The sequence below is a fragment of the Carcharhinus amblyrhynchos genome, chromosome 9 (genome assembly GCF_965287045.1).
Source record: "Carcharhinus amblyrhynchos chromosome 9, sCarAmb.v2.hapA, whole genome shotgun sequence".
Taxonomy (NCBI): domain Eukaryota; kingdom Metazoa; phylum Chordata; class Chondrichthyes; order Carcharhiniformes; family Carcharhinidae; genus Carcharhinus; species Carcharhinus amblyrhynchos.
This window is the reverse complement of record NC_137332.1, coordinates 90,665,955-90,693,858: the sequence shown is the minus strand read 5'-3', so window position 1 is coordinate 90,693,858 and position 27,904 is coordinate 90,665,955. Positions and strand designations below refer to the sequence as shown.

The 27,904-nt window shown below is 43.8% G+C and overlaps 2 protein-coding genes across 3 annotated transcripts; one reads left to right on the top strand and one right to left on the bottom strand.

The window, feature by feature from the left end:
- The first annotated feature begins 1,680 nt into the window (after positions 1-1,680).
- On the top strand, positions 1,681-4,887 carry LOC145348050 (uncharacterized). Its single transcript, XM_080196173.1, has 2 exons — positions 1,681-1,772; positions 2,454-4,887. Exon 2 carries the CDS (start codon positions 2,869-2,871, stop codon positions 3,796-3,798), a length of 930 nt encoding a protein of 309 aa, XP_080052299.1. The 5' UTR covers positions 1,681-1,772; positions 2,454-2,868; the 3' UTR covers positions 3,799-4,887.
- A 3,297-nt stretch (positions 4,888-8,184) lies between these two features.
- Positions 8,185-24,590, bottom strand: LOC145348002 (uncharacterized). Of its 2 annotated transcripts, XM_080196087.1 has the most exons (6): positions 24,499-24,590; positions 18,085-19,298; positions 16,714-16,989; positions 14,786-14,942; positions 14,533-14,691; positions 8,185-8,693 (listed from the first exon to the last, which is right to left on the bottom strand). In XM_080196087.1, the coding sequence occupies exons 2-6, from the start codon at positions 18,865-18,867 to the stop codon at positions 8,689-8,691; spliced, it is 1,380 nt and encodes a 459-aa protein (XP_080052213.1). In that variant the 5' UTR covers positions 18,868-19,298; positions 24,499-24,590; the 3' UTR covers positions 8,185-8,688. The 2 variants fall into 2 exon arrangements, with proteins under 2 accessions (XP_080052213.1, XP_080052211.1); XM_080196085.1 differs by lacking the exon at positions 8,185-8,693 and having other exon boundaries at positions 12,694-14,691.
- Positions 24,591-27,904: the final 3,314 nt, after the last annotated feature.

Sequence of the window (27,904 nt, the reverse complement as noted above, 5' to 3'; positions counted from 1 at the left end):
GCAAAGTGGTGTTGTCGGTGAAATATTCTATACAGACAATTTGACCAGTTTATCATTCAAAACACATTTACCCAGGTGCTCTTACTTTATGAGGCAGACGGTGGTTCAAACTTAGCTTTATAGAAACACACACAGGTTAAAGAAACAATACTTAACAATAAACTAACTTGTCCCCAAAACTAGGCTAATTGTCTACAAAATAGATAATTACCTGGTCTGATGAAATCAATTGGGTTGTTGGATTTAATTCACTGAGCTCATATTGACAGATGAACTCAGGTTCCTCCTGACAGAAAGGTGGATCTTGCATCTTCTGCATTGTCCCAGATGCTGTCGTTGGTTGAGTCTTTCGCTGGAGTTTTTCTTTAAAGTATTTGTTTTTATGCCCCGCACCCTTCTTCGAGGCCTTCTGGAATGTTTCTCTGGCTTTCAGCCAATGAAGTGACAGGGCAAAGGCCCCAGCACCTAATGAGGTTAGGCCAGGTCATTGTAGTTGTACATATCTCCTTTTAGGATACGGTTAAGAGCAGAGAGTCTAGCTGAAACTGGGGAATACACTATCATAATATCTTTCTCTATTCTTCTGGCTGAGTACCTCTTGATAGATTTCAGGCCATAATGACTCTTCCATTGTTAGGTTTGAGCCCCTCGATCCAAATGTAAAAGGTATGGTCTCTGCTTTCGGATTAAAATGATTTCCCCATTGTATAAGATCAAATACTTCTGTTTGATATGTGAGGCTGTTCTATTATATGTCCTTGCTGGCTTTCAACCTGTGGTAATCTCATAGAAGAATTTTTAGCTGTATTAATTTGAAGTGTCCAATTTAATTTGGGTCTAATTGCTCAGGTCATTGTCCATTTGACCACAGTTGTCATCCAGTCTGCACTGAGTCTTTCAATGAAGAGGAGGCTGCATTTGGAGCAGCGAATATAGTAGGTCTGTCCTTGCACTGCTTGTAAATATGGTCCTCCCTGACCTCTCCAATTGAAATAATTTGTCTACATGAAGTCACGAAGACAAACTGTTGTCATTTTCAAAGTTCCATTAGATCAGTCCATAATCTACATTTCCCTAAAGTGCACACAGACAGCTCTTGGAATCCAATGGGGCAAAATCCTATGAGTGCTGGAAATCTTATAAGAGATTCAGAAAATGCTGGAAATCCTCAGGTCGGGAAATATCTGTGGAGAAGCAACCTTTGACATGGCCAACCACACTATCTTCCTCTTCTGTGTTCTCCAGTCATTGAGACTGACGCGATTTTTCCTGCAACGGTCAATATCCATCGCTCTGGTTCCTACCAAGGGTCAGTCTCTGCTTTTCAATTCGGTTCAGCCGCTCGAGGCTCGCGCTTCCTCACATTCCAACTCCCGAACGCTGGGTGCCAACCGCCGCTGCGCGCGACAAACGACAACTCCCATCAGGCACCACGGGCTGGCTCTCTCTGTCTCTCTCTCTTCCCCCCCCCTCGGCACGATCAATGCAGCCCGCTCCTCACTGCGCAGGCCCGGGGATACAAGCAGCATGGGTAATGTAGTTCCCACCGGACCGACAATGTAGCTGCGCGCGACGTCATCGGGGCGCACACCTCTAATGTGATTGGATGTGCTGTATAATCGATATATCTATTGGCTGCGGGAACCGTCAATCAGAGCGCTGAGCTGTTTGATTGGAGCTGTGTGTTGGATATTGAGTGTGTTTATTGGAAGCATTTCCCTTCTGATTTACAGGCTGAGTTTTGTTGATGGGTCATTACTGAATATGAGAAGGTGAGGTGTAATTATCTGGGAGGGACAGAGACACATTTATTGAAATGTCTTTTAATGCCTTCTTTAAAGATTTTACCTGAAGGCCTCAGTCTTTCCCAGAAGCCTGGGCTTGGATTTGATAGTTTTGCCCAGTGCTGTGTCTGATAGCTGAATTTAGAATGTGCAGCCTGAGTGAGTGCAGTGTGTCTAATTTGCCAGGATAAACCAGAACCCTTCAATTAGTTACACTGAAGCAATATTTTCCTTAGCTTCTAGAATTTCCTATCCAGTATGTTTTGTAAAACGAGGGGAGAAATTTCAAAATATCCATTGAATTAACAATTCTCCTGAGTGTTTTTACATTAAATACATTCTCAAAGGGTAAAACTGGTCCTCAACAGTACGACCTGAGCTTATGGCGAATTCATAGCCGATTTTCCACTCTGCCTGGCTGCCTTTTCCACTGCCCTCACGGTGCCTGAGAAAATTTCTTCGCCACATTGTCTGCTCCTGGTCACTATCCCGAGTTTCTGCTGGAAACAGATGGTGTCTGACAGGCAAGTGAGGAAAAAGAAAGGACTTGCATCTGCTCACTACATAGGGAAATAGCAGACTGGCACTCACTCTGGCACAATCTCTGAGGAGTCAGCCTCTTCAGCAACGGAGTTGGGGAAAATGATGTTTTCTTTTTCTGTTTTACAGAAGGACTGGACCGTGATATACCAGAGAATACAGAAAGGATAGACACTGCAGATAAATCCTGACCATCACCCACGGTCTAATTGTGAGAAGACATCCAGTTCCTTTGCAGTAATGCTCAACACAGAAAGGTTGGACAAGTGAAACCATCATCTGAAAATCAGTCAGGCCAGTGGAGCTTTGACATAACATTAGGTTTGGCTGTGGGCGATTGGTTACGGTGATGCTGGGAAGAAGTATGAGTGATTTCAAGTGCGGCAAGAGCTTCAATCAATCATCGAGCCTCATGGACCATTGACTCATTCCTGTTGGTGGAGGCTATTCAAATACTAGGTGTGCAGGGAGGGCTCCACAGGCTCATAAGCTCTCAACACACAAGATCCATCTATTGGCCCAACTGTAACACGTGAATACACACATGGAAGGGAAATCATTCTCATGTGAGGTGAATGATCATACAAGGTCATCAACCACTGTGACACATCAACACATTCATTCTGGAGAGAAGCCATTCAAGTGTGAGATGTGTAACAAGGGCTTTGCAGAGTCTCATGCCCTGTTGACACACTGGCGGGTTCACACTGGGGAGAAGCCATTTATGTGTGAGATGTGCAACAAATCATTCTCACAATCATCATCCCTACGTGTACATCAACGCATTCATACAGGGGAGAAACCATTCATGTGCAAGGTGTGTGACAAATCATTCTCGCAGTCATCAAACCTCCTCAAACATCAACGCATTCATGCAGATGAGAAACCATTCAAATGCGAAGTGTGTAAGAAATCATTTTCAAGGTCTTCAAACCTCCATGTACACAAACGCATTCACACAGGGAACAAACCATTTACATGCGACGCATGTGGAAAATCATTCTTTTGGTCATCAGATCTCCGTTTACACCAACGGGTTCACACAGGGGAGAGACCGTTCACATGCAAGATATGTGAGAAATCATTTTCACAGTCATCAACTCTCCGTCTCCATCAACGTATTCACACAGGGGAGAAACCATTTACATGCGAGGAGTGTGATAAATCATTCTCACAATTGACAAACCTCCATGTACACCAACGCATTCACACAGGGGAGAAACCATTCACATGCGAGGTGTGTGACAAATCGTTCTCGTGTTCATCGACCCTCCGACTGCACCAACAGATTCACACAGGGGAGAAGCTGTTCACATGCAAAGTGTGCGCCAAATCTTTCTCGTGCTCTTCAAATCTCTGTGTTCACAAACGCATTCACACTGGGGAGAAGCCATTCAAGTGTGAGGTGTGTGACAAGTCATTCTCAAGGTCATCGTACCTCCTGCTCCATCAGAGAATTCACAGTGGGGAATGACCCTTCAGATGTGAAGTTCTGAAAAGCTTTCACAATGACTTTGACCAGTGGATTTATACAGGGGAGACAGTGTGAGTTTTCAAATCAAGTTTTCCTGGTTGTCAGACCTCCAGGAACATCAGTGAACCCGATAAGCCTTTCCAGCATGATGCGTGCTAGGATTGTTCACCTGCTCTCCCTCTCTTGACATTTCCACACAGACTTAGAGCCGGCTCATCTGCTGCTCTTACTCAAGAGTTGTTTACCTTCCAGTGCTCATACAGGGAAGCTGTCCTTCCAAAGCACCGTCTGTCTCAGCAGCGTCAATCTCCAACCTCTCCCCACTATCAGTCCAATTGTTTTATGAAGGCTAATTTAACCTTAGACCAGATCAACAGATATCAAGAAAGAAGACATCAATATGTAGAGAAGCTGCTGCTTATGCACTGATGTCATGTGTGCCTGGGAGTATTTCCTCATCCACATGAAGTTGATGATTCAGGAGAATTTGTCAGGATTTTCCCTGCTCCAGCCAAGAAGGAAATACCTCAATAGTTTCCACAGCATGATTTATCTCCCTTCTTACAAAGTCACATTCCTGAAATCAGAGAGAATTCTTTTTCCTTACAAATCTATCGGATGAGTTCATGGAGTCTTGATATGAGCAGAAATCCACCAGCTTGGAAGCTGTCAGCCGGAATACCATTGGGACCTCAGGCTTTGTAGTTTTTCATTGTTGGATTGTTGCAGCTCTTCCATCATTGGTGATTTACCCAGGGATTCTACCACAGGCATTGAGGAATAGACTGGAGTGTATCAACTGTCACCGTGGATTCATGGTCAAGAAGTTATTCAAAATGTTCTTTCCAGCATTAACAGATGACATTGTCTTCCTTAAGAAGGGAAACAACATCTTATGAACAAATTGGATTTTGTCCATTTGACCTTCGAAAGATAGCTCTGGTGACTTCAAAAAGACTTTGCACATTGTGATGATCAGCATACGTTGATGTTCTCAGAATGTCTCAATTTCAATACATACCCTTTATCTACCACCGCGTACACGTACATGACCAACAGAACTGGGAGCCAGACTAAAGCACAGAGATTTTAGCATTCTGAGACTTTCTCTTGATGTGAGTTAGTAAAGTAAGCCAGCTCTTAGGAGTGGATATGGGGTAGAATCAGACCCTGCTTTAGGTGGAGATGTGAATTATAGACAGATCCTATTCAGGTGACGGTTATTTGACTGATACCATGGGAGACATTTATACTCACCTGTCTGGGACGACTATTATCCTGAGAATGGTGAGAGATTAGGGGTGAGTCTTTGCAGACCTGAGTTTCCTCAGCCCATCATGTCTCGATGTGATAACGGTGTGATACGTTCACCTTACACTCTTCCAAGATTTACTTCATGTTCTAGTAAATGTCTTGAGTCATTTCCAATGCCTTGTAATTTTGGTTACGTCAAAGTTTGGTATGAGTTGAATAATTGTTATTTGTCTCCTGTTTTATCAATCTTCTGTATCGATTTATAACTCAACACTAAATTCACCTTTTAAAAACTTAACCCAGATTTCCTGATTTGTCAGCATGGTGTGTTCCTATTACTGAAACACTCAGGAGTCTATAGTAAGGGTATTATACACAATATATTTATTGCTTAATGTCACTGAGCTGGTATCAATGAGCTCCATCAATGGGTTTCGAATTTCTAGTTCACAGGAAGCAGAATGTTTCACTGAGAAACAAAGTCTTGCATTTCACAACTTTCACAAACACAAGTGAATAGCACTTTACAGCCAATTGTGAGCTTTTTTAAGTGTAGTCACTGTTGTAATGTAGGAAACATGGTAGCCAATTTGTGCACTGCAAGCTCCCACAAACAGCAATTTATTAATGTTTATTTATTGGTGTCACAAGTAGGCTTACATTAAGACCGCAATGAAGTTACTGTGAAAATCCCTTGGTTGCTACACTCCAGCAACTATTTGGGTACAGTAAGGGAGAATTTAGCATGGCTAATGCATCTCACCAGCATGCCTTTTTGGACTGTGTAGGAAACCAGAGCACCCGGAGGAAACCCACACAGACGGGGAGAATGCGCAAACTCCATGCAGACAGCCATTCCAGCCGAGAATTGAACCTAGGTCCCTGGCGCCATGAGGCAGAAATGCTAATCACTATGCCACTATACAACCCAATGTGAAAATGACAAGATAGAGTTTTGTGATGATGGTTGTGAAATCCATATTGACCAGGACAGTGGTAATGATTCCCCTGCACTTCTACAGTGTCATGAGACCTTTTACAATTACTTGAGAGGGCAGATGGAGTCTTGATTTAATTCATCCGAAAGATGGTTTGTCTGACAATGCATACCTCAGTACTGCACTGGAGTGTCAGCCTCAGTGCGCCGGAGTGAGACTTGAACTCAAACTTCTAATGAGAATGCTAACTAAGCCACAGCTGACAACTTACAATATTTCTGTTGTATTAGATGTGGGTTCAGAGGGGTTAAGTCCCAAGATTGTATCCAGACTGCTTTTCCTTGGTAAATTGGCCACTGTTCCTCTTGTGGCCTAGTAATATGGGTCATTGAACTGATAATCCACAAATTTAGGGCAATGCTCTAGGGTTCCAGGCTCGAATCCTAGCACAGCATATGGTAAACTGTCCTGTGGCACCATGGGTAAGCAGAAAAAAAATCCCCTTTAAACTGGCAGCCTAAAAGTTTGATTTGATTTAAAGTGGTAATGAGTTCGAGCTGCAGGTGTCAGTTTTGTCTTTGTGTCTGGGTTCTTGAAAGGTGGTAAAGTCCCTGGTATCAGCTGGATTGGTATCATCTGAAGGGACCGTCTTCAATCAGTACAGCTGATTAACCATTCTGCTTTTATTCACTCATGAAAAGTTCTATTATTTCGGTAAAGGTCTACCAGTCTTTTAGGAATAAAACTCGAGGAATAATTCACCCTTCCCAGGAAAGCTCTGTTAGTTTTAAAGGTTTTTGAGCTTGTTTTCAAATTCTTCCATGGCCTCTTCCCTCCCTATTTCTGTAATCTCTTCTACCCCTCAGCCAGGATTTTCTGTGCTGAAGTCCTGGAGTCAGACTTGAACCCACAACCCTCTGACTTAAGGTTGTTGGTTCAAGTCCAAATCAGATGGATTATTATGTGGGATCAGATGGAAGTCCTTTCTTTTTCGTCACATCCTCTGTTTCCACACTGGAAACGCTGCATAGTGACAAGGAGCAGACAAAATGGCTACTTTCTTTCCTTCACCCAGAGCATCATCTTCTGTTCTTCTGGGAAATTAGACATCCTGCACTCACTCACACACCCCAAATTTAGCTATTGGACACAGCACTCAGCAAAATAAAAACAAAATAAAAGCAAAATACTGCAGATGTTTGACTCTCACGAAAGCTCACAAAGACTGCACATCCTAAATGCAACTATCAGACAAAGCACTGGGCAAAATTAACAAACCCAAGCCCAGGCTTCTGGAAACTCCAAGGGCTTCAGGTAAAACCTTTAAAGGAGGCATTGTATTGCAATAAATGTGCCTTTGCACCTCACAGATAATTGCATCCCACCTTCTCATATTCAGTAATGATCCATCAACAAAATACAGCATATAAATCAGCAGGGGGAAATGCTTTCAAAAAACACAATATTGGTTTCAAGTCTGTGTGGAAATGTTGGTTTTTGGTGCAACGGGGAAGTAGGTGAAACAAACCTGACACACATCGCTGGAAGGGCTTCTCTCCTGTGAAGATTCACTAATATTCCAGAAGATTGAACAACCACATAACAAAGAACAAAATCAGCCTGGGAAACAGGCCCTTCGGCCCAACGAGCCCACGCTGCCATCTCAACACCACCTCTCTACCCATGACCCCTATCTAATGTTTTATGACTGTCCAGATTGAGGAAAAACTGATTTGGGGACAATTTATTCCTGCCAATCAGCCTAACAGCACATCTTCGGGGTGTGGGAGGAAACCGGAGCACCCGGAGAAAACCCACGCAAGTACGGGGAGAATGCGGAAACTCCCACAGATACCAGCCCAAATCCACGTGTCTGCACAGCAATCAGCGATAGTCACTGAGCTGTCGTCTTGCCCAGTATCTTGTCCAGTTTAGGCACACACTAACGACATGAAGCACTAGGCCAATTTCGAACAACCAAGAGCAGCCCCAGTACGACCCATCGTGTGTATGCCCCTCGTTGGACCGACTTAAAACATGAAGGCTTAATTACAGAACTCTCATCTGTGTGAACCCTCTAGTGTCCAAGCAAGTTCAAAGGTATCACAAAGATCATAAATATGACACTCAAATGGTTACTCTTATGTGGAAAGTCTGATAGTAAGAATTCTCACAACACCAGGTTAAAGTCCAAACAGTTTATTTGATAGTAAACCCACAAGCTTTTGGGAACCTTCGTCAGGTGTGTGGAAAGTTCTGATCAGAGAAGGGCATATAAAGTCACACACAGTTTACAGAATACTGATTACAATGCGAGTCTTTACAGCTAACCTGCTATTCAAGTCTTAAAGGTGCAGACAATGTGAGTGGAGATAGCATTAAAGAGATGTGTATTGTCTCCAGGCAGAACAGTAAGATGTTGCAAGTTCAGGCAAGTCATGGGGGTTACAGATAGTGCGACATGAACCCAAGATCGCGGTTGAGGCCATCCTCATGTGTGCGGAACTTGACTATCAGTCTCTGCTTAGCGACTCTGCGCTGTCGTGTATTGTGAAGGGCGACTTGGAGAACGCTTACCCGAAGATCAGAGGCCGAATGCCCGTGACCGCTGAAGTGTTCGCCAACAGGAAGGGAACAGTCTTGCCTGGTGATTGTTGAGCGATGTTCATTCATCTGTTGTTGGACCCCTTCATCCCATTTAACCTGCCAAAATGGACCATTACACATTTATCCACGTTGAAATCCATCTGCCACTTCTCCGCCCAGCCTTGCATCCTATCTATGTCACGCTGCAACTTCTGACATCCCTCCAAACTATCCACAACACCACCAACCTTCGTGTCGTCAGCAAACTTACCAACCCATCCCTCCACTTGCTCATCCAGTTCATTTATGAAAATTATAAACAGCAAGGGTCCCAGAACAGATCCCTGGGGCACTCCACTGGTGTCCGACCTCCATGCAGAAAAAGACCCATCTACAACCACTCTCTGTCTTCTGCGGGCAAGCCAGTTCTGGATCCACAAGGCAACAGCCCCTTGGATCCCAGCCCGTCTCACTTTCTCAAGAAGTCTTGCATGGGTATCAAATGCCTTGCTGAAGTCCATATAAATCACATCTACCACTCTTCCTTCGTCAATGTATTTAGTCACATTTTCAAAGGACTCAACCAGGCTCATAAGGCACGATCTGCCTTTGACAAAGCCGTGCTGACTACTAATTGAGCATACTAAACTTCTCTAAACGTTCATAAATCTTGCCCTCAGAACCTTCTCCATCAACTTACCAACCACTGAGGTTAGACTCACTGGTCGGTAATTTCCTGGGCTATCCCTATTCCTTTTCTTGAATATTGGAACCATATTCGCAATCCTGCAATCCTCCGGAACCTCTCCCGTCTCCATCGACGATGCAAAGATCATCACCAGAGGTTCTGCAATCTCTTCCCTGGCCTCCCACAATAACCTGGGGTACATCCCATCCGGTCCCGGCGATTTATCTATCTTGATGCTATTCAAAACTTCCAACACATCCTCTTTCTTAATGTCCACATACTCAATCTTTTCAGTCTGCCGCAAGCCTGCAGTACAACCACCCAGATCTCTTTCAACCGTGAATACTGAGGTAAGGTATTCATTAAGCACCTCTGCTATTTCTACTGGTTCTGTACAAATTTTCCCACCTTCACATTTTATAGTTTCTATTCCTTCACATCTCAACCTTTTACTCTTCACGTATTTGTAGAACGCCTTAGGGTTCTCCTTAATCTTACCTTCTCATGACCCCTTCTGGCGCTCCTAATTTCCTTCTAAGTTCCTTTCTATACGCCGTATACTCCTCTAGATCCCTAACATCTCCTAGCTCTCTGAACTTTTTGCTCTTCTTGGCAGCTAGGGATGGAATATGTGCTTTCATTGTGCAACATTTTGATCCATACATACCAGACACTTCAGCGAACATAACCAATTTGGTTACACACATTTGGAAGGAAATCGAGAAACTTAAACCGACATCTTCTTCTCTGTGCTTTGGGAAACTAGCTGGGTGGGATCACTAAAGACTAGCGGCACTGTGATACAGTGGTTAGGACTTCTGCCCCATAGCGCCAGGTATCTGGGTTCAATTCCAGCCTGTGTGGAGTTTGCACATTTTCCCTGTGGCTACATGGGTTTCCTCTGGGGGTTCTGGTTTCCTCCCATAGTCCAAAGATGTGTGGGTTAAGTTGATTGGCCATGCTAAATTGACCCTAGTGTCAGGGGATTAGCAGGGTAATTGTGTGGGGTTGTGGGGATGGGGCCTGGGTGCGATTGTGGTGGGTGTGGACTCAATGGGCTGAATGGCCTTTGCCTGTACTGTGGCGATTCTATGTTCTAAGTATAGTGCAAGGGATAGTGCTTTTCTTCATTTTCAGTCTAAAATTCATTGTGATTGCGCAGATGTTCAAATGTTGTTGTTCCTTAGCCCCACAGCACCAGCTGAACATCTTTGGACTGTGGGAGGAAATCGGGGCACCCGAAGGAAACTCATACAGACATGGGGAAAATGTGCAAACTCCACACAGACAGTAATTCAAGGCTGGAATTGAACCCAGATCCCTGGTGCTGTGGGGTAGCAGTGCTAACCACTGCACCATAAAGTCAATGATGAGTGCAGCAGTAGTGGCATCGATCCAGGTGAACAGATGACCAAATTGCCAAGCGCTCCTCTGGCACATGAGAATGTGTACTATCAGTGACATTTAGTGACATACATGAGACGACATGACTTTTCCTTATGATTTTTAGCATTAATGAGGATTAAGACTCAGATGCAATTACATATGATCAACATAGAAGTAGTGATGACAATCAAGGATGAGTGGAGAGAAATTAAGAAATGAATCACTTTTTAGGATTTAAGTTAGTATTTTCTGGCCTAGTGTTGTGCTAGCCAATGGCCAGGATTGGGGGTTGAAGAAGGGGATTCTCAACTCCTAATAAGATGCATAGGCAGGATGCAGTCTTTAAGAGAACAAGGGATCAGTAAAAAGTTAAATGATTATTAGGCAAGCTAACACAAACATTTTAACATATGTGAATACATTAAGTGAATCAGTACAAGTAGTTATGATTTTAAAACATATATACTGTTATTTTAAATGTACTGTTCACATTAGAGAAGCTAATTACTGAAAAGCATGGTGGTAAATGTTATTAATTTAAAACGAGAGGTCTGGGAACCGGCTAGTCAGCAGTGCTGATATGAGGAATTCCTATGAGGGAACGTGTTTTACAACTTTAATGAAAAGATGCATTCACTGCCCAGACATAAGGATAGATATGCCCCTGGATGCAGGAACACATGTCTATTCAACTTGGTAGTGAGCCGGTGGGAACGTTCACTTTCACTTTACCTGGCAACAGGGATGTACTTACAGCCAAGAAGGGTAGTCACGTTCAAATCTGAAGGACAAATATCATCATGCTATTAAGTACCATATGGTTGGCTGAGGGACTTGACAGATATTCATATTGATGTATGACTACTACATGAAATTGATTTTAAGCTAACGAGAGGCGGAATTATTGATTAGGAAAAACTATAATTGATCTGTATTTAACTACGTACTTCAGATTTTTTGGCGTTGTTCTGTAACTCTATTCCCAGAGTTGTTTAACCTTTTGGAAGTGTCTGGTTGGCTGTTTGTTTTGTCTATTCTATGCAAAATAAATTTGTTATGTCTTTGCACAGAAATATTTGCCTTACGAGTTTTGAATTGTCTAAGACACAACTGGCCACTTTCAAAATTACCCACAACAGAGGTCATTTGGCCTCTGCACTGACTCTCCAAAACAGCTATTTACCCAGGTCCGACATCCTACGCCGCCCCGCCCCAAACCTTTTGTCACACTGCGCATTTACCATGGATAATCCAGGTTACACAAAGGGTCCATCTAGCACTGCCAATCCACCCAACTTCCACCTCTTTGGAGGGTGGGAGGAAACCTGAGCACCTGGAGGAAACCCATGCAATGTCTGACATGTTATACAGCAGCTCCCATTTCACTCAGCCTGTTGACCTCCAGCAGTTCCAGCATGTATTACTCAGAATAGTATTAGTGTCCTACAAAATTTTCACTTCTTCCTTCAGATTGTTTATAATCAAATCAACCCCAGATGTTGTAATTCACATTTTCCTTTTGACATTTTGATTTGACTGCAATCAGCAAAAGGACAGTTTCTAGAAGCAGAGGATGTCTACTGTGAAATAGAACTTGCCACCTCTATAAGTGCTTAGTTATTTCTCTTCTTGCGCCTAGTGGTACTGAAGGCAGACTTTCATCTGTTCCCAAAGTGAGGTTCTTTTTTTCTGGAATAGGTGACTGTTCTGTTACTAGAGGGTTATGCTTGAGGAGTGACACTCCACACTAAGCATGGCTGACCAAGAGTCTCTCCCACTTTTACTGCCAGCTTTTGGTGTGTTGGAAGAATTTTCCAGATTAATACTCAACCTATTCGCCACAATATGAATTCACTTTCCTTGGTCATTAAGGGGGGTGGACTCAAACCCAGAGCTTCTGGTTCAGAGGCAGGAATGCTACCCACTGCACTGCAAGACCTCTTTAATTGGTGCTTCATAGGATGGACCATATCATTAATAACTTTACAACACACCAGAGACCACGTACATGAGCTGCCTCTCATTTTCCTCTGTCTCATTTTAAAATAAGTAAATGTAATTGTAACCAAACTGCAATGAATATATTTATTAACATGTAAGATTTTAGACAGAAGCAGAAAAACACTGACAGAAACTAATGGTACTAAATAAACATTACAGAGTATTTACAACAGGAAGGTGCTGTGTGTGCACAGTGATATCATTGCCATGGGTACTGCAGGCTGGACAAGGCGGAGTGACATAATTGGATTTCTGTGTAATCAGAAACCCATACCTGTGTGCAGAAAGGTATTAGTGATCATAGAGATCACTAATAGAGATAGTGAGAGAAAAAAATAGGTAGGAAGAAAGCTCATGAATCTGAAGCAAAATAGAAAGCAAATGGGTCAAATGGTCTGTTTATGTGCTTTAAAAACTAGAATCAAATCAAACAATGGTGGAAATACTCAGCAGGTAAGGTAATAGCCCACTTCCTCCCTTACGAGTTCTTACCTTTTATGCCAGTCTCTATCCCTATGTAGTCCACATGGCCTTTTATACTGTCTATGTCAACTTTGTGCTAACTCAAACCAGCCTATGCCCTCACTCATTGCCCTTATATCATCCATACGATTTTATCCATGAACCACAATGTGCAGACATTAGGCTCCATACTGAGGCTAAATGAAGTTTCAAGTGCCTGTTGCAGACTTTATTTTTTAAACAAAAAAAAACCCAATTTGGACAATTTCATTGCTTTTAGCAAATGTAATTTCATCATCCCGCATTTAAAAAAAGCTTTGAAATTCATAGCCCCACCTCTAGTGTCCCAGTTCCTCAGTGCATGGTATCAATGAGTTTATGTATTTTTCATGTGCATTCATTTCTATTTTCAGTAACCTCAAGGGCAGTTAATTTCCCACAAAGATGTCTAGGGATGATATACTCTACAAAGGATTACCTTATCTATCCAGACTAATTTGGGCCTGCTCCTACTGGGTCTAATCTGCACATGTTGGGCTTCTGACACCTTTCACTAAAAATCACAAGTGCAGGCAAACCGCTGAGTTCTGTGAATTTCTGAAACATGTAAACTCCATGACAGGGGGAGGGAGGGGCAGGGCTCAGGGACTTAGGCTTATTCCACCATTGTCCTAATGACGGAGAGGTTTTCTGTCATTGCAAAAATGCAGACAAAAAAATCTCTCGGGTACGGTGGGGGTGGGGGGAGGGGTAATGGGTTAGTGGAGCCGTATTTGAGGGAGGGACCCTAATTCCTTCTGTGTTTCCCCCTTCTTCATGACATGACCTTTCCTGTATCAGAGGCACGTCCAGCAACATATGTATCTGCTCTGGGCTGCTGCTGGTTAGAAGTTGCAGGCGCTACAATCGGAGACAGAATCTGCCTCATTTTATTCAAAGTTTCATTGCTTCTTTGCAGAAGTTGACAAAGAACCTCATTCTGCTGTTGAAGAATCTCATTGTTTCTTTGTAGATGGTGCTGAAGAATCTCATTGTTTCTGTGTAGATGATGCTGAAGACTTTCATTGTTTCTTTGCAGATTCTTGCAAACATGCGTCTTAAATTCAGTTAGAGTTTGCTGAAGCAAGTTATAAGTGGCCTGATAACTCTCCGTACTTTGACCCTGTTCCTGATGGAAGTGTTCAAGAGGTTTCAGATTATCTTCACTTTCTTCACCTGCAGCATGAGCCTGATATTGTTTGTGTGCTAGTGGAGGTGGCAGAGATTCTCCTGCCAAAGCCACAGGTTCCTCACCTCTGGAAGGTTCTGACCTCCCTCCCTCCACCACAGCAGCCAGAGCATCACAGCCCTCCTCCTTCACACAAGCCACAATATTGAACTTGAGCTTATCAATACTACCCTCCAAATCAGATATCTTACCCTCCTGACACTCCTCTCCCCCCTCCACTGTAGCTGCAATGCCACATTGCTGTGAGGTATTCACTTCCGTCTCTTCCTCATCAGTCCTTTCAGGAATCTCAGTTGCTGCTGTCAACTCTCCTCCACTACCATCTGATGTGTCCATGGACAGCTGTGTATCTGTCAAAGGAAAAAAAAGAATCACAATTATTGCCTTTTGTTACGAAAATTAACTCTCCTCCTGATGGTTTTAACACTCAGCTGCTGACATCACCTTTGCTCATCCCCATATCTGATCCACCATTGACCTCTCCAATCCCATGATGACCAAACAGCTTCCTCATGTCCTCCTCCTGTTCCGTCAGCTCTTTGATGTATGGAACGCGCCCTCCAGTCAATGAGTGTTCCTGGGTATTGTTGACCTGCTTTACCTAAAGGAGGAAATGAAAATGAAAAATAAATCATTGTACAGACTTTACGTGCTGTCTTGTGATACATTTTCCAAGTGCTGGAGATAGCTTTCAGCCTGCACCCAGGGGGACTTCTGATTAGAGATCAATCTTATGACAAGTCAGAGCCAGCTCCAAGGCAACTGCATTTTACAACATCTCATAAAATTAGTAAAAGAAATCTTGTGATTTTTCTGTATTTATTAACTCAAAAACTACAACATAATATTTAAAAAAAAGCAGGCGGAACTTTTTCAGAAGAATTCAAGGTGTTAAACAGGTGAGAAAATAGGAGGATTTCTCGCCCTTATTTCAGTGAACTGAGTTTTATTAAGTTATATCACTCTGAGCAATACGGAGGTGTAATCCGATTTCCACCAGTAGAATCCCATAGAAATCCTATAATGCAGAAGGAGGTCGTTCAGCCCATTGAGCCTGCACTGACAACAATCCCACCCAGGCTTGTAACCCCACGCATTTACCCTGCTACTCCCCCAGGGATTAATAATCTCCTGTAAGAGGAGCAGGCAGACCCTATTCAAGCTGGGAAGCCTTTCTGCCCTGACCTCTCAGTGTACCGGAAGAGCTGTCAACTCCCTCCCCGTCCAACTCCCCATCCATTGCTGGCCCTCCAATCACCAGCTCCAATCTACGAATGGCGGTCCCACCAACCAATCCCTATGCCCCAGCTGCAGAGTTCCCCCTTCCCTCCCCTCACTCCCTGCAACCCCCAGTCTGGCTCTGTCCTGTCAGACCTACCCCCACTGGGCCCATCCCCTTGGCACTGACCAGTGCCCAGTGAGCAGTGCCAGGTTTGCAGGCTGACGCTGCCAGGGTGCCAGGCTAGCAGTGCCAAGCCCCTGCCCCCCCAACCGCCGGGAGGGCTTCAATGGCCTCCTGTCTGACCAGCGAGGCCTTCAATCTGGTCCCCATTGGTGGGGACCATCCATGATTCTCGCTGGCGAGGACCTTAACTGACGAAGTCCGGAAGCTAAATGAGCCCGGACTATCATGTCCCAGGTTCACTAATAACCTTAAAACTAACTGGTAAGTATTTAAATCAACTTTGTGCCCTTCCTAGATGTGAGGCTGATTATGCCAGCAGAACAGAACCAGCAATATCAGGAGTGGCAGGAAATTGGATGCAAGCCCGATTTTTCACCTCTTGCTCATATTTCCTGCTCCGCTACCTTACTCAATTAGCAAGTGCAGCAGGGCAGACAAATTGCAACAATTATATACATATATACATATATTTATATATAAATATATATGCTTAATATTCAGACATTGGCCTTTTTTCCATCATCATATGGAACTTGTGCATAAGCAACAGCTTCTATATATGTTGATATCTTCTTTTGATGTTTGGCAATCTGGTTAAACTTTAAATAGACCTTCTTAAACCCCTTGGACTGAAGGTGGGAGAGGTTGGAGACAGACACTGCTGAGACAGATAATGCTTTAGAAGGACATGTTCCCTTGTGTGAGCACTGGGGGGTAAACAATACAGACAACTCCTAAAGTAAGATAAACAGATGAGCTGCAGCGTGAATGTGCTGGTGTCTGTGGAGATCTGATGACTGTGAGAATGATTTGTTGCAGACCTTGAATGTAAATGTTTTGTCTCCTGTGTCAATGTGTTGCTATGTGCAGATGGAAGATGACTGAAGGAATGATTTGTCACACATCATACTCGTGAATATATTGGTTTAAGTGGACGCCAATAAGTCTGAAATATTTAGTCACATACCTTGCACGGTAACGGCTTCTCCCCTGTATGAACAGGTTGACGCTGATGGAGAGTTGGTGACTTAGAGAATGATTTGTCACACACCTTGTGCACAAAAGGTTTCTCTCCTGTGTGAGTGCGTCGGTGTCTGTGAAGGTTCGAAAGCTGCGAGAATGATTTGTCACACACCTCACACCTGAAGGGTTTCTCTCCTGTGTGAATGCGCTGATGTCTACGGAGAATTGATGACTTTGAGAATGATTGGTCACAGTCTTTGCACGGAAAGGGTTGCTTTACCTAAAAGAAAAAATGAAAAAGAAATCATGGTCCAGATTTTGCTGAGCTGCCTTGTGACACATTTTCCGAGTGCTGGGGACATTCAGCCTACATGGGGGGACTTAGGGTTAGAGATCAATCTTATGATAAAGTCACAGCTATCTCCAAGACAACTGCATTTTACAAAATGTTCTGAAATTAGTAAAGCTAAATCTTGAGGTCTTATTGTATTTTCAACTCAAAAAACTACAAACTAAAGTTTCAAAAATAACACATATATTTAATATCAGATATTGTCCTCTTGTCCATAACAGGGAAACTTACGCATAAGCAGGAGCTTTCATACATATTGATGCCTTCTTCTGGTGATGTTTGGCAATCTGGCCAAAGAATAAATTGACCTACTTGAAATGATTGAACTGATGGTGGGAGACACTGCTGAGAAAGACAAGGCTTTGGAAGGACAGCACTCCTGTGTGAGCACTGTGGGGTAAACGTAGACAACTCTCAGTGTAAGGGAAGCAGGTGAGCCGCAGTGTGAATGCGCTGGAGTCTGTGGAGGTCAGAAATCCCTACAGTATAGGAGGCCATTCAGCCCGTTGAGCCTGCACCAACAACAATCCCACTCAGGCCCTATCCCTATAACCCGACATATTTACCCTGCTACTCCTCTGATAGAAAGGGGCAATTTAGCATGACCAATTAACCTAACCAGCATATCTTTTGGACTATGGGAGGAAACCAGAGCACTCGGAGGAAACCCACGCAGACATGAGTAGAATGTGCAAATTCCACACAGACAATCATCCGAGGCTAGAATTGAACCTGATTCCTGGTATTGTGAAGCAGCAGTGCTAGTCACTGTCACAGTGCCACTGCGAGAATGATTTATCACATACCTCTCACATGAATGGTTTCTCACCAGTGTGTTCAGAGGGCTGATTAGCCTGAGAATAATTTGTTACATACCATACATGTGAATGGTTTGTCTCCTGTGTGAATGTGTCTTTGTGTACAAAGGGAAGATGACTCAGGGAATGATTTGTCACATGCCATACATGTGACTACATGGTGAACACAATAAGCCAATGAGTCCGAGAATAATCTGTCACATACCTTGCATGGGAAGGATTTCTCCCTTGTGTGAACACGTTGGTGTCTGTGGAGGTGGGATGACCGTGAGAATGATTTGTCACACACTTTGCAGGTGAATGGCTTCTCCCCTGTGTGAATGCGTTGGTGTTTACGGAGAGCCACTGACCAGGAGAATGATTTGTCACACACCTTGCACATGAAGGGTTTCTCTCCTGTGTGACTCCTCTGGTGTGATAGAAGATGAGAGGAGTGGTTGAACGCTTTCTTACAAAAATCACATTTGAAGGGTTTCTCTCCTGTATGAATACGTCGGTGATGACGGAGGCTCGATGACTGAGAAAATGATTTGTCACACACCTCGCACGTGAAGGGTTTCTCCCCTGTGTGAATGCTTCGATGTTGACGGAGGGTCGATGAGTTTGAGAATGATTTGTCACACATTTTGCATCTGTAGGGTTTCTCCCCTGTGTGAAGATGTTTGTGTTCATTGAGGCTTGATGACCGTGTGAATGATTTGTCACATACCTCACAGGTGAACGGTTTCTCACCTGTGTGAATACGTTGGTGTTCTCGGAGGTGTGACGACCTCGAGAATGATCTGTCACACATTTTGCACATGAAGGGTTTCTCCCCTGTGTGAACACGTTGGTGTATGTGGAGGTATGATGACCATGTGAATGATTTGTCACACATTTTGCACGTGAAGGGTTTCTCACCTGTGTGAATTTGCTGGTGTTGTTGAAGGGTCGATGATTGTAAAAAGGACTTCTCACAAACATCACACCTGAATCGTTTCCTTTCCATGTGGCTGCCCTTGTGATAACAGTAGTTGTAACAAATGCACCTTAGAAGATCTTATAACCTGTGGAGTTGTCGCACACACCTCACACTATTTCATGGGGCTCAACGGATGACTGATGCTCTCACCACACTTGGAGCCACTCTCACTTCTTCCTAGCCTCACCCTGACTGATTGCCCACAGCCAAATCTTCAAAAAGATTTGTTCTGATGGAAGGTTCCACACCATTGACCAGTTTCAGATTTGATGATACGTCTAATCTCTCCTGACCTAAGCAGTTTCCAGTTTCACTGCCCAACCTTCTCTGTTATAAGCAACGTTGTGAAGGAACTGGATGTCTTCCCACAGTTCTACAGCTGTCTTTAGGAGATGGTCAGGATCTATCTGCGGTGTCTATCCTGTCTGTATTCTTTGGTGTAGTACGATGAAATCCCTCTGCAAAACAGAAAAAAGAAACATCACTTCCTTCAACTTTCTCTCCTCCTTTGCTGAAGGGGCTGACTCCGTAGTTAGAGACTGCTCCACAGTGAGTGCCAGTCTGCCGTTCCCGTGTGACCATAAGATATAGGAGCAGGATTAGGCCATTCAGCCCATTGAGTCTGCTCTGCCGTTCAATCATGGCTGATACGATTCTCATCGCCATTCTCATGTCTTCTCCCCGTAACTCTTAATCCCTTTATTGATCATGAACCTATCTATCTCTGTGTTAAAGACACTCAATGATCTGGCCTCCACAGCCCTCTGTGGCAATGAGTTTCACATATTCGCTGGTTAAAGAGATTCCTCCTCATCTCAGTTTTAAAGGATCATCCCTTCACTTTGACGTTGTGCCCTCGAGTTTTAGTCCCTCCCACTAGTGGAAACATCCTCATCCTATCGAGGCCTCTCAGTATTCTGTAAGTTTCAATTAGATTCCCCCCTTATCCTTCTAAACTCCGTTGAGTATAGACCCAGACTCCTCAACCGCTCCTCATATGACAAACCTTCAATTTCTGAAATCATTCCTCTGGACTGCCTCTAAGGCCAGCACGTCCTTCCTTAGGTACAGGGCCCAAAACTGTTCACAATATTCCAAATGGGATCTGACCAGAGCCTAATACAGCCGCAGCAGTACATCCCTGCTCTTGCATTCTAACCCTTTAGAAATGAATGCTAACACTGAATTTGCCTTCCTAACTGCCAACTGAACCTGCACGCTGATCTTGAGAGCCCTGAACCAATACTCCCAAGTCCCTTTGTATTTCAGATTTCCAACGCCTTTCCCCATTCAGAAAGAGTCGCGCTTCTATTCTTCAGACCAAAGTGCATAACCTCTCACTTTCCCACATTTTTGTATTACGTCTGCCACTTCTTTGCCCACTGTCCTAGCTTGCCCAAGTCATTCTGCAGCCTCCCCACTCCCTCAATACTACCTGTCCCTCTACATATCTTTGTATCATCTGCAAATTTAGCAATCATGCCCTCAGTGCCATCTTCCAGATCATTAATGCATAAAGTGAAAAGTTCTGGTCCCAACACTGACTCTGGTTGAGTACCACTAGTCACTGGTTGCCATCCTGAAAAGGACCCTCTTATCCCCAGTCTCTGCCTTGTCTGTCAATCAATCTTCTATCCGTGCCAGTACCTTGCCTCTAACATCACTGGCTTTTAGCTTATTTAGCAGCCTCCTGTAAGGCACCTTGTCAAAGGCTTTCTGGAAATCCAAATAAATCATGTTCACTGGCTCTCCTTTGTCTAACTTCTTTGTTATCTCCTCAAAGAGTCTAACAGATTTGTTAGGCATGACCTCCCTTTAAAGCTGTACTCACTCAGCCCTGTTTTACCATGCATTTCTAAGTTCTCCGCAATTTCATCCTTAATAATGGACTCCAAGATCGAGGTCAGGCTAACTGGCCTATAATTTCCCATCTTCTGCCTCCCTTCTTAAACAGGACGTTACATTAGTCTTTCTTCCAGTCCTCTGGGACTTTTCCTGACACCAGTGATTCCTGAAAGATCACCACCAGTAATCTCCTCAGATATCTCCTTCAGGACCCTGGCATGTAGTCCATCTGGTCTGAGTGACTTATCTACCTTCAGCTTCCCAAGCATCTCTTTAGTGTTGGCCACTACATTTACCTCTGCTCCCTGACTCTCTTGAAGTTCTGGCATGTTACTGGTGTCTTCCACCATGAAGATGATTCAAAGTACTCAGTTCCTCTGCCATTTCTTTGTCACCCATTACTACTTCTCCAGTCTCATTTTCCAGCAGTCCAATGTCCGATGTATTGGATACAAGTTCTTTCTTTTTCCTAACTTGACTATCACACACCTTCTGTTTTAAGCAGGGACACTGGACGGTGACCATGAGCAGATAACATGGTTAGTTTCTTTCCACTGCCTAGCCAATATTCCCGGGCACCGTAAGGACAGTCAGGCAGAGTGCAAAACAGCTGATGATTCATTATGAATATAAGTCATATAGATTAAAGATAAGTGGCAGTAGGTGTCAAGGGAATATGAGGAAGGAGTGTGGCGGGGGATCTGGAATTCGCTGCCCGAGTTGGTAGTGGAGGCAGGGACCCAAAACTCTTAAGGTGCAGACTGAGGTGCTTGTTAAGTGCCTTAACATACAGGGCTATTGTTCAGGTGCAGGAAGTAGGATTAGAAAGGGCACCTGGGTATCCTCCAGCAGGCATGGGTAAGATAGGCTGGATGGCCTCCTATCGGCTCTGTGCTGTAACTTTTCTATGGTTACATGGTTTATGATGGTAATGACCAGTTTTACCCTAACAGTACATGTTCAATGTAAAAGCACTCAGCAAAAATGGTAATTCAATGCAGATTTTGAAATTTTGCCCTTGTTTCCCAAAATTATTTAAGAAAACACACTGGGTAGGAAGTGCTAGAAGCTAAGGGAAATATTGCTTCAGTGTTGCTGATTGAAGGGTTCTGGTTTATCCTGGGAAATTAGATACAGCCAAACTGCACATCCCAAATTCAGTTATCACACCCAGTACTGGACAAAACTATCAAATCTAAGTCCAGGCTTTTGGAAAAGGCTAGACCTTTAGCTACAATCTTTAAAGAGCAGCATGAGAGCGCAGTGGTTAGCACTGCTGCCTCATACTGCCAAAGACCCTGGTTCAATTCTAGCCACTATCTGTGTGGAGGTTGCATGGGTTTCCTTCAGATGCTCCAGTTTCCTCCCACAAACCAAACAGGTGTGGGTAAGCTCGATTGGCCATGCTAAATTGCCCATTAGTGTCAAGGAGATTGGCATGGTAAATATGAGGGGTTATGGGGATAGGGTCTGGATGGGATTGTTGTTGGTGCAAGCAAGATATGCCCAATGGCCTCTTTCTGCACTATCGGGATTCTATGATTCTAAGACATAAGAACATAAGAGACAGGAGCAGGAGTAGGCCATCTGGCCCTTCGAGCTTGCCCCGCCATTCAATAAGATCATGGCTGATCTGTCGTGGCTCAGTTCCACATTCCCACCCTCTCCCCATAACCCTTAATCCCCTCTCTTATCAAAAACCCATCAACCCGCGTCTTAAAAATATTTAGCGAGGTAGCCTCCACCACTTCAACGGGCAGAGAATTCCAGAGATTCACCACCCTTTGAGTGAAGAAGTTCTTCCTCAACTCCGTTCTAAACCGCCCCCCCCCCCTTTATTTTGAGGCTGTGCCCTCTAGTCCTACTGTCCTTTCTGAGCGGGAAGAGTCTCTCCACCTCTATCCTATCCATCCCATTCATCATCTTATATGTCTCAATGAGATCTCCCCTCATTCTTCTAAACTCTAAAGAGTACAAGCCTAGTTTATTCAGCCTCTCCTCATAGCTCAACCCCCTCAACTCCGGCATCAGCCTAGTAAACCTCCTCTGCACTCCCTCCAAGGCCAAAATATCCTTGCGTAAGTACGGCGCCCAAAACTGCACACAGTACTCCAGCTGCGGCCTCACCAATGCCCTATACAGCCGCAGCAAGACCTCCCTACTTTTATATTCAATCCCCCTCGCTATGAAGGCCAGCATCCCATTCGCCTTCCTGACCACCTGCTGCACCTGCAAGCTGGGTTTTTGCGACTCATGCACAAGGACCCCGAGGTCCCTCTGCACCGTCGCCTGCTGCAGTTTTTTGCCACGTAAGTAATAGTCCTTCCTACCATTATTCCTACCAAAGTGGACCACCTCGCACTTGCCAACATTAAATTCCATTTGCCAGTTCCTGGCCCATTCGCCCAGCCTATCTAGATCCTTCTGCAGACTCTCCACACCCTCCACGCAATTTGCCGTTCCACCAATCTTGGTGTCATCAGCAAATTTTGACACCCTACACTCGGTTCCCTCCTCCAGATCATCTATATAAATGGTAAATAGCTGAGGCCCCAGCACCGACCCCTGAGGCACTCCACTAGTCACCAACCGCCAATCCGAATAGCACCCATTGACCCCCACTCTCTGCCTCCTATTTGACAACCAGTCCTCTATCCACGCTAACACCCTACCCCCAACTCCATGTCCCCTGACCTTCTGCAATAACCTCTTGTGAGATACCTTGTCAAACGCCTTCTGAAAATCCAGAAAGACCACATCCACCGGCTCTCCTCTATCCACCGCCCTAGACACATCCTCATAGAACTCCAGTAAATTCGTCAGACACGACTTCCCCTTAACGAAACCGTGCTGCGTCTGCTCTGTCAAGCAATTCCCCTCAAGATGCCTCGCTATTTCCTCCTTGATGACGGATTCTAACATTTTACCTACAACAGACGTTAAACTAACCGGCCTATAATTCCCCGCCTTTTGCCTGGCACCCTTCTTAAACAACGGCGTAACATTAGCCGCTTTCCAATCTTCCAGCACTTCCCCGGAATCCAGCGACGTCTGGAAAATAACCACCAAGGCATCCACTATCACCTCCGCCATTTCTTTCAGAACCCTCGGATGCATTCCATCCGGTCCTGGGGACTTGTCAACAATCAGCCCCTCCAGTCTGTCGAGCACCACCTCTCTAGTAACAGTAATGTCATCGAGACCCTCCAGTCCTACCACCTTTCCATCTCTAACACCCGGCAAATTATTCACGTCCTCCTCCGTGAAGGCCGAAACAAAAAAGTTATTCAAGACCTCAGCCATTTCCCCATCCCCTGCCACTAAGTCCCCCTTCTCATCCTCTAAGGGTCCAACGTTCACCCTAGCCAGCCTCTTCCTTTTTATATACTTATAAAAACTCTTGTTATCCTTTTTTATATTAAGTGCTAGCCCAGCTTCATAGTTTCTCCTGCCCTTCTTTATCAATTTCTTTGTCAATCTTTGTTGACATCATAAGATATTTGAATAAATGCATCTCTGCTCCTCCCAGATAATTACACCTCACCTTCTCATATTCAGCAATGACCCATCAACAAAACTCAGCCTGTAAATCAGAAGGGAAATGCTTCCAATGAACACACTCAATATCCAACACACAGCTCCAATCAAACAGCTCAGCACAAAGCACCGAGTAAACAGGTCTCTCAGCTGGATCTTCTCACACAGCATAAGGGGTATTTCCACACCTGATTCCCCACAGGATAGTCAGACTGCCTGAACATTAGTGTGGATATGATGCAATGTAATTATTATAAATTCTGCTCCTTCACTCACCATCTCCTGACTTGGTTTTCAGTCCCTACAGGAAGTGAAGCAGCTGTGAAAGAGGAAGAGGAGAGAATGGGCAGAGTGGGTGGGCTCTCTGATTGACGTCTCTCACAGCCAATCACAATATTTCTGGAGTAACAGGAGTTTCCTGAAGTTTGGGAAACTGACCAGGGAAACGGAGGAGACTTTGAGCAGCAGATCAGGTGGGATTTAAACTTGTCATTGTCCCATCTGAATAAAACCTCACTTATTACAGCTGCTGTCTCAGTTCCCCTGGTAAATCATAGATCATAGAATCGCTACAGTGCAGAAAGAGGTCATTTGGCTCATTGAGCTTCCTTCAACAAAAATCCCACCCAGGCCCTATCCCCATAATCCCACGCATTAACCCTGTTTTTTTTGACTGTGCAGTTTAAAAGCCTGAAGAAAGATCTTCCAAAATGTAACAACACCAGTGGATAGTAATGACATTTTATGTCATTAAGACACTAAGGGGCAATTTAACATGGCCAATCAACCTTACCCATACAACTTTGGACTGTGGGAAGAAACTGGAGCACCTGGAGGAAACCCATGCAGACACAAGTAGACCATGCAAACTCCACATAGGCAGTTGCCAAAGGCTGGAATTGAACCCGGGTGCCTGGCATTGAAAGACAAAAGTGCCACTGTGTCTCCAAATGTTTTGATGTGGGTATGCCGGCGTTGGACTGGCGTAAACACAGTAAAAAGTCTGACAACACCAGGTTTTAGTCCAACCTATTTATTTGATAATATACTCGCAAGCTTTCGAGGGGTTACCCTCTTCGTCATTCACCTGACGAAGAGGGTAACCCCTCGAAAGCTTGCGAGTATATTATCAAATAAATAGGTTGGACTAAAACCTGGTGTTGTCAGACTTTTTACTCTCCAAATGTTTGACAGAGCTTCCTAGTTTGGGAATAGCCTTCTTCATCCTCGGAGGCTTTCAAACTGACAAGACCAGTTTGGGATGTGTTGCATTGAATGTGTTCAACAGCAGATCAGAAGAGGAAAATCCAAATCAATGATGATATGTAGTGGTGGCATCAGCATATGCAATGGCAAAAGTGGTACAGGAGGAACTAAGTAATTTGCACTCCCTGCTCTCCTCATCTTTCTTTCCTCCTTTTCCCCTACCTCTGCATTCAGTTCCTGTCACCACTCCACTTCCTATTTTTTCCAATCTCTTCCATCTTTCACTCCACCTTATAGAGATAGAGAGGGGAGAGACCATGGATGGAATTGAAATTAAGTTCAGAAATCTAATTAAATCTAACACTGAGCTTTCTGGACAAAAGTAGATAATTCTTCAATTTTTATTCTTCAGACTGTTAGAACTGTGTCTAAATAATAGAACTTACATGAGTAAATGAAATTAGAATAGTTAATCAGCAGTAGTGATTGAAGACAATCCCTTAAGATGTCCATTCCAGCTGACACCAGGGACTTTCACAGCTTCAGGAACTCAGACACAAAGGCAACACTGACACCTGCAGCGCAAAACTAGTTATTACTTTAAATTAAATCAAAATTTCAAGCCAGTTTTCAGGGGAAAAAAACATTCATTTTCCTGCTTCTAGACTTAACCCCTAAGAAACTGCAATTAATACAGGAAATATTAAGTTATTATCAGCCATGGCTTAGTTAGCACTCTCGCCTCAGAGTCAGAAGGTTGTGGGTCCAAGTCTCACTCGAGGCTTGAACACTGAGGTTAAACCTCCAGTGCAATACTGAGGGAGTGCACAACCATCAGAGAAACCATTTTTCAGATCAGTTAAACCAACTCCTGTTCTTCCCTCTCAGATGCATATGTTAAAATTCCCATGACACTGCATTGTAGAAGAATAGGGCAGTTATCCCTGATGATCTGGTCAATATAATCCTGCAAAAAACATTATAAAAACAGATTATCTGGTCATTTTCACATTGCTGCTTCGTGTACACTAATTGGCCTACATTACAATAGTGACTACAGTTCAAAAAGCATGTCATTGGCTAAGAGCTTTCAGAAAGTTTGTGAGAGTAGACACATAAATCAAATGCAAATCTTTGTTTCTCAGGGAAATGCTATGCTTCTATAAACAATAAACCCATTGAAAGAGGAATTATACCAACCCAAGGTGACATGGAGCAATATCTTTTGTACTGGGCTGTTATGGTCGGCTCCTAAGTGTTTCAGTGAATAGGAACACACCATGCTGACGAATCAGGTAGTTTAATTAAAATAACATAAATTTATTGCAAGTTATAAATCTATATAGAAGACAAACTGATAACATCACATCTGGCGTATACAAACTTTGAGTCAACCAAAATATGAAAGCGCTTGAAAATGACTCAAGTTCTTTCCCTGAACGTTAAATTAATTTTAAAAGAGTGTAAGGTGGATAAAGCACATTGATATTACATCCAGGAATGATGTTGGGGACAGGTTAAGCTCGGGGACTATTGGTCATTAAGTTCTTTGCTCAGTTGGTGAAGTCAGGTCTGCCTCATCTGCTGTTTGCTGTGAAGGAGCAGCTTTTCCAGTTTCATGTAAATGTTTGCAGTTTTGACAATAGATCTGATCATTCACTTTCACCATGTACAATCAAGGTGATAATTTCCAAGTTGCCAAGTGACCTGACTTTTGTTGAGTGAGTTGCATGTTTGGACTCTGACCAGCTCGCCAACTCACCTCTGTTAACAACATAACAGCTTTATTGAAGATAAATTTGTCTTTCTGACATTTCACTTTGTTCTTGTCACTCACCCCTGTTCCTACTTCTGGCTTCAGTAGTTTTTTAGCTGTTGGCAGAATTGTCTGGGTGCAGCATGATATCAGTCACTGGACTGATATTTCCACACCTTCATATTTCTCCATGCCAAGATTGCATTTTACATATCTGTGCTGGATCGAATCATTTTTTTGATCATCCCTTTGGCAATGTTTAGCACACCTTAGCAGATCTATTTGACTGGGAATAGAGTGGAGATGATGTGCAGTGCTGAATTTCCAAATTATTCTACAAGTGTCCGAGTGGCTTGGCGGCACATTGGTTGCACAGTGGGGTTATTGTTGGTGCAGGCTTGATGGGCTGAATGGCCTCGTTCTGCACTGTGGGTATGATTTCTTCACTTGTGAAATAAGGGCCATTGTCAATCATCGTAATATCAGGAATATCATGATGACTGAAGTTGTACTTTGACCTCACATGTAGTCATTGATGTCAGCTGGTTTAACTCCCAGAAGTCTGGAAAATAGTCAACCGTGATGAAATAATTAGTTCCAGTGAAGGTGAAGAGGTCTACTCCAAGCTTCATCCATGATCTGTCTGGGATGTCATGGGTCATGAGCAGCTCTTTAGCTTGGTGTTCATACAAGCACGGAACTGCAGACGTGGTCTTTAAT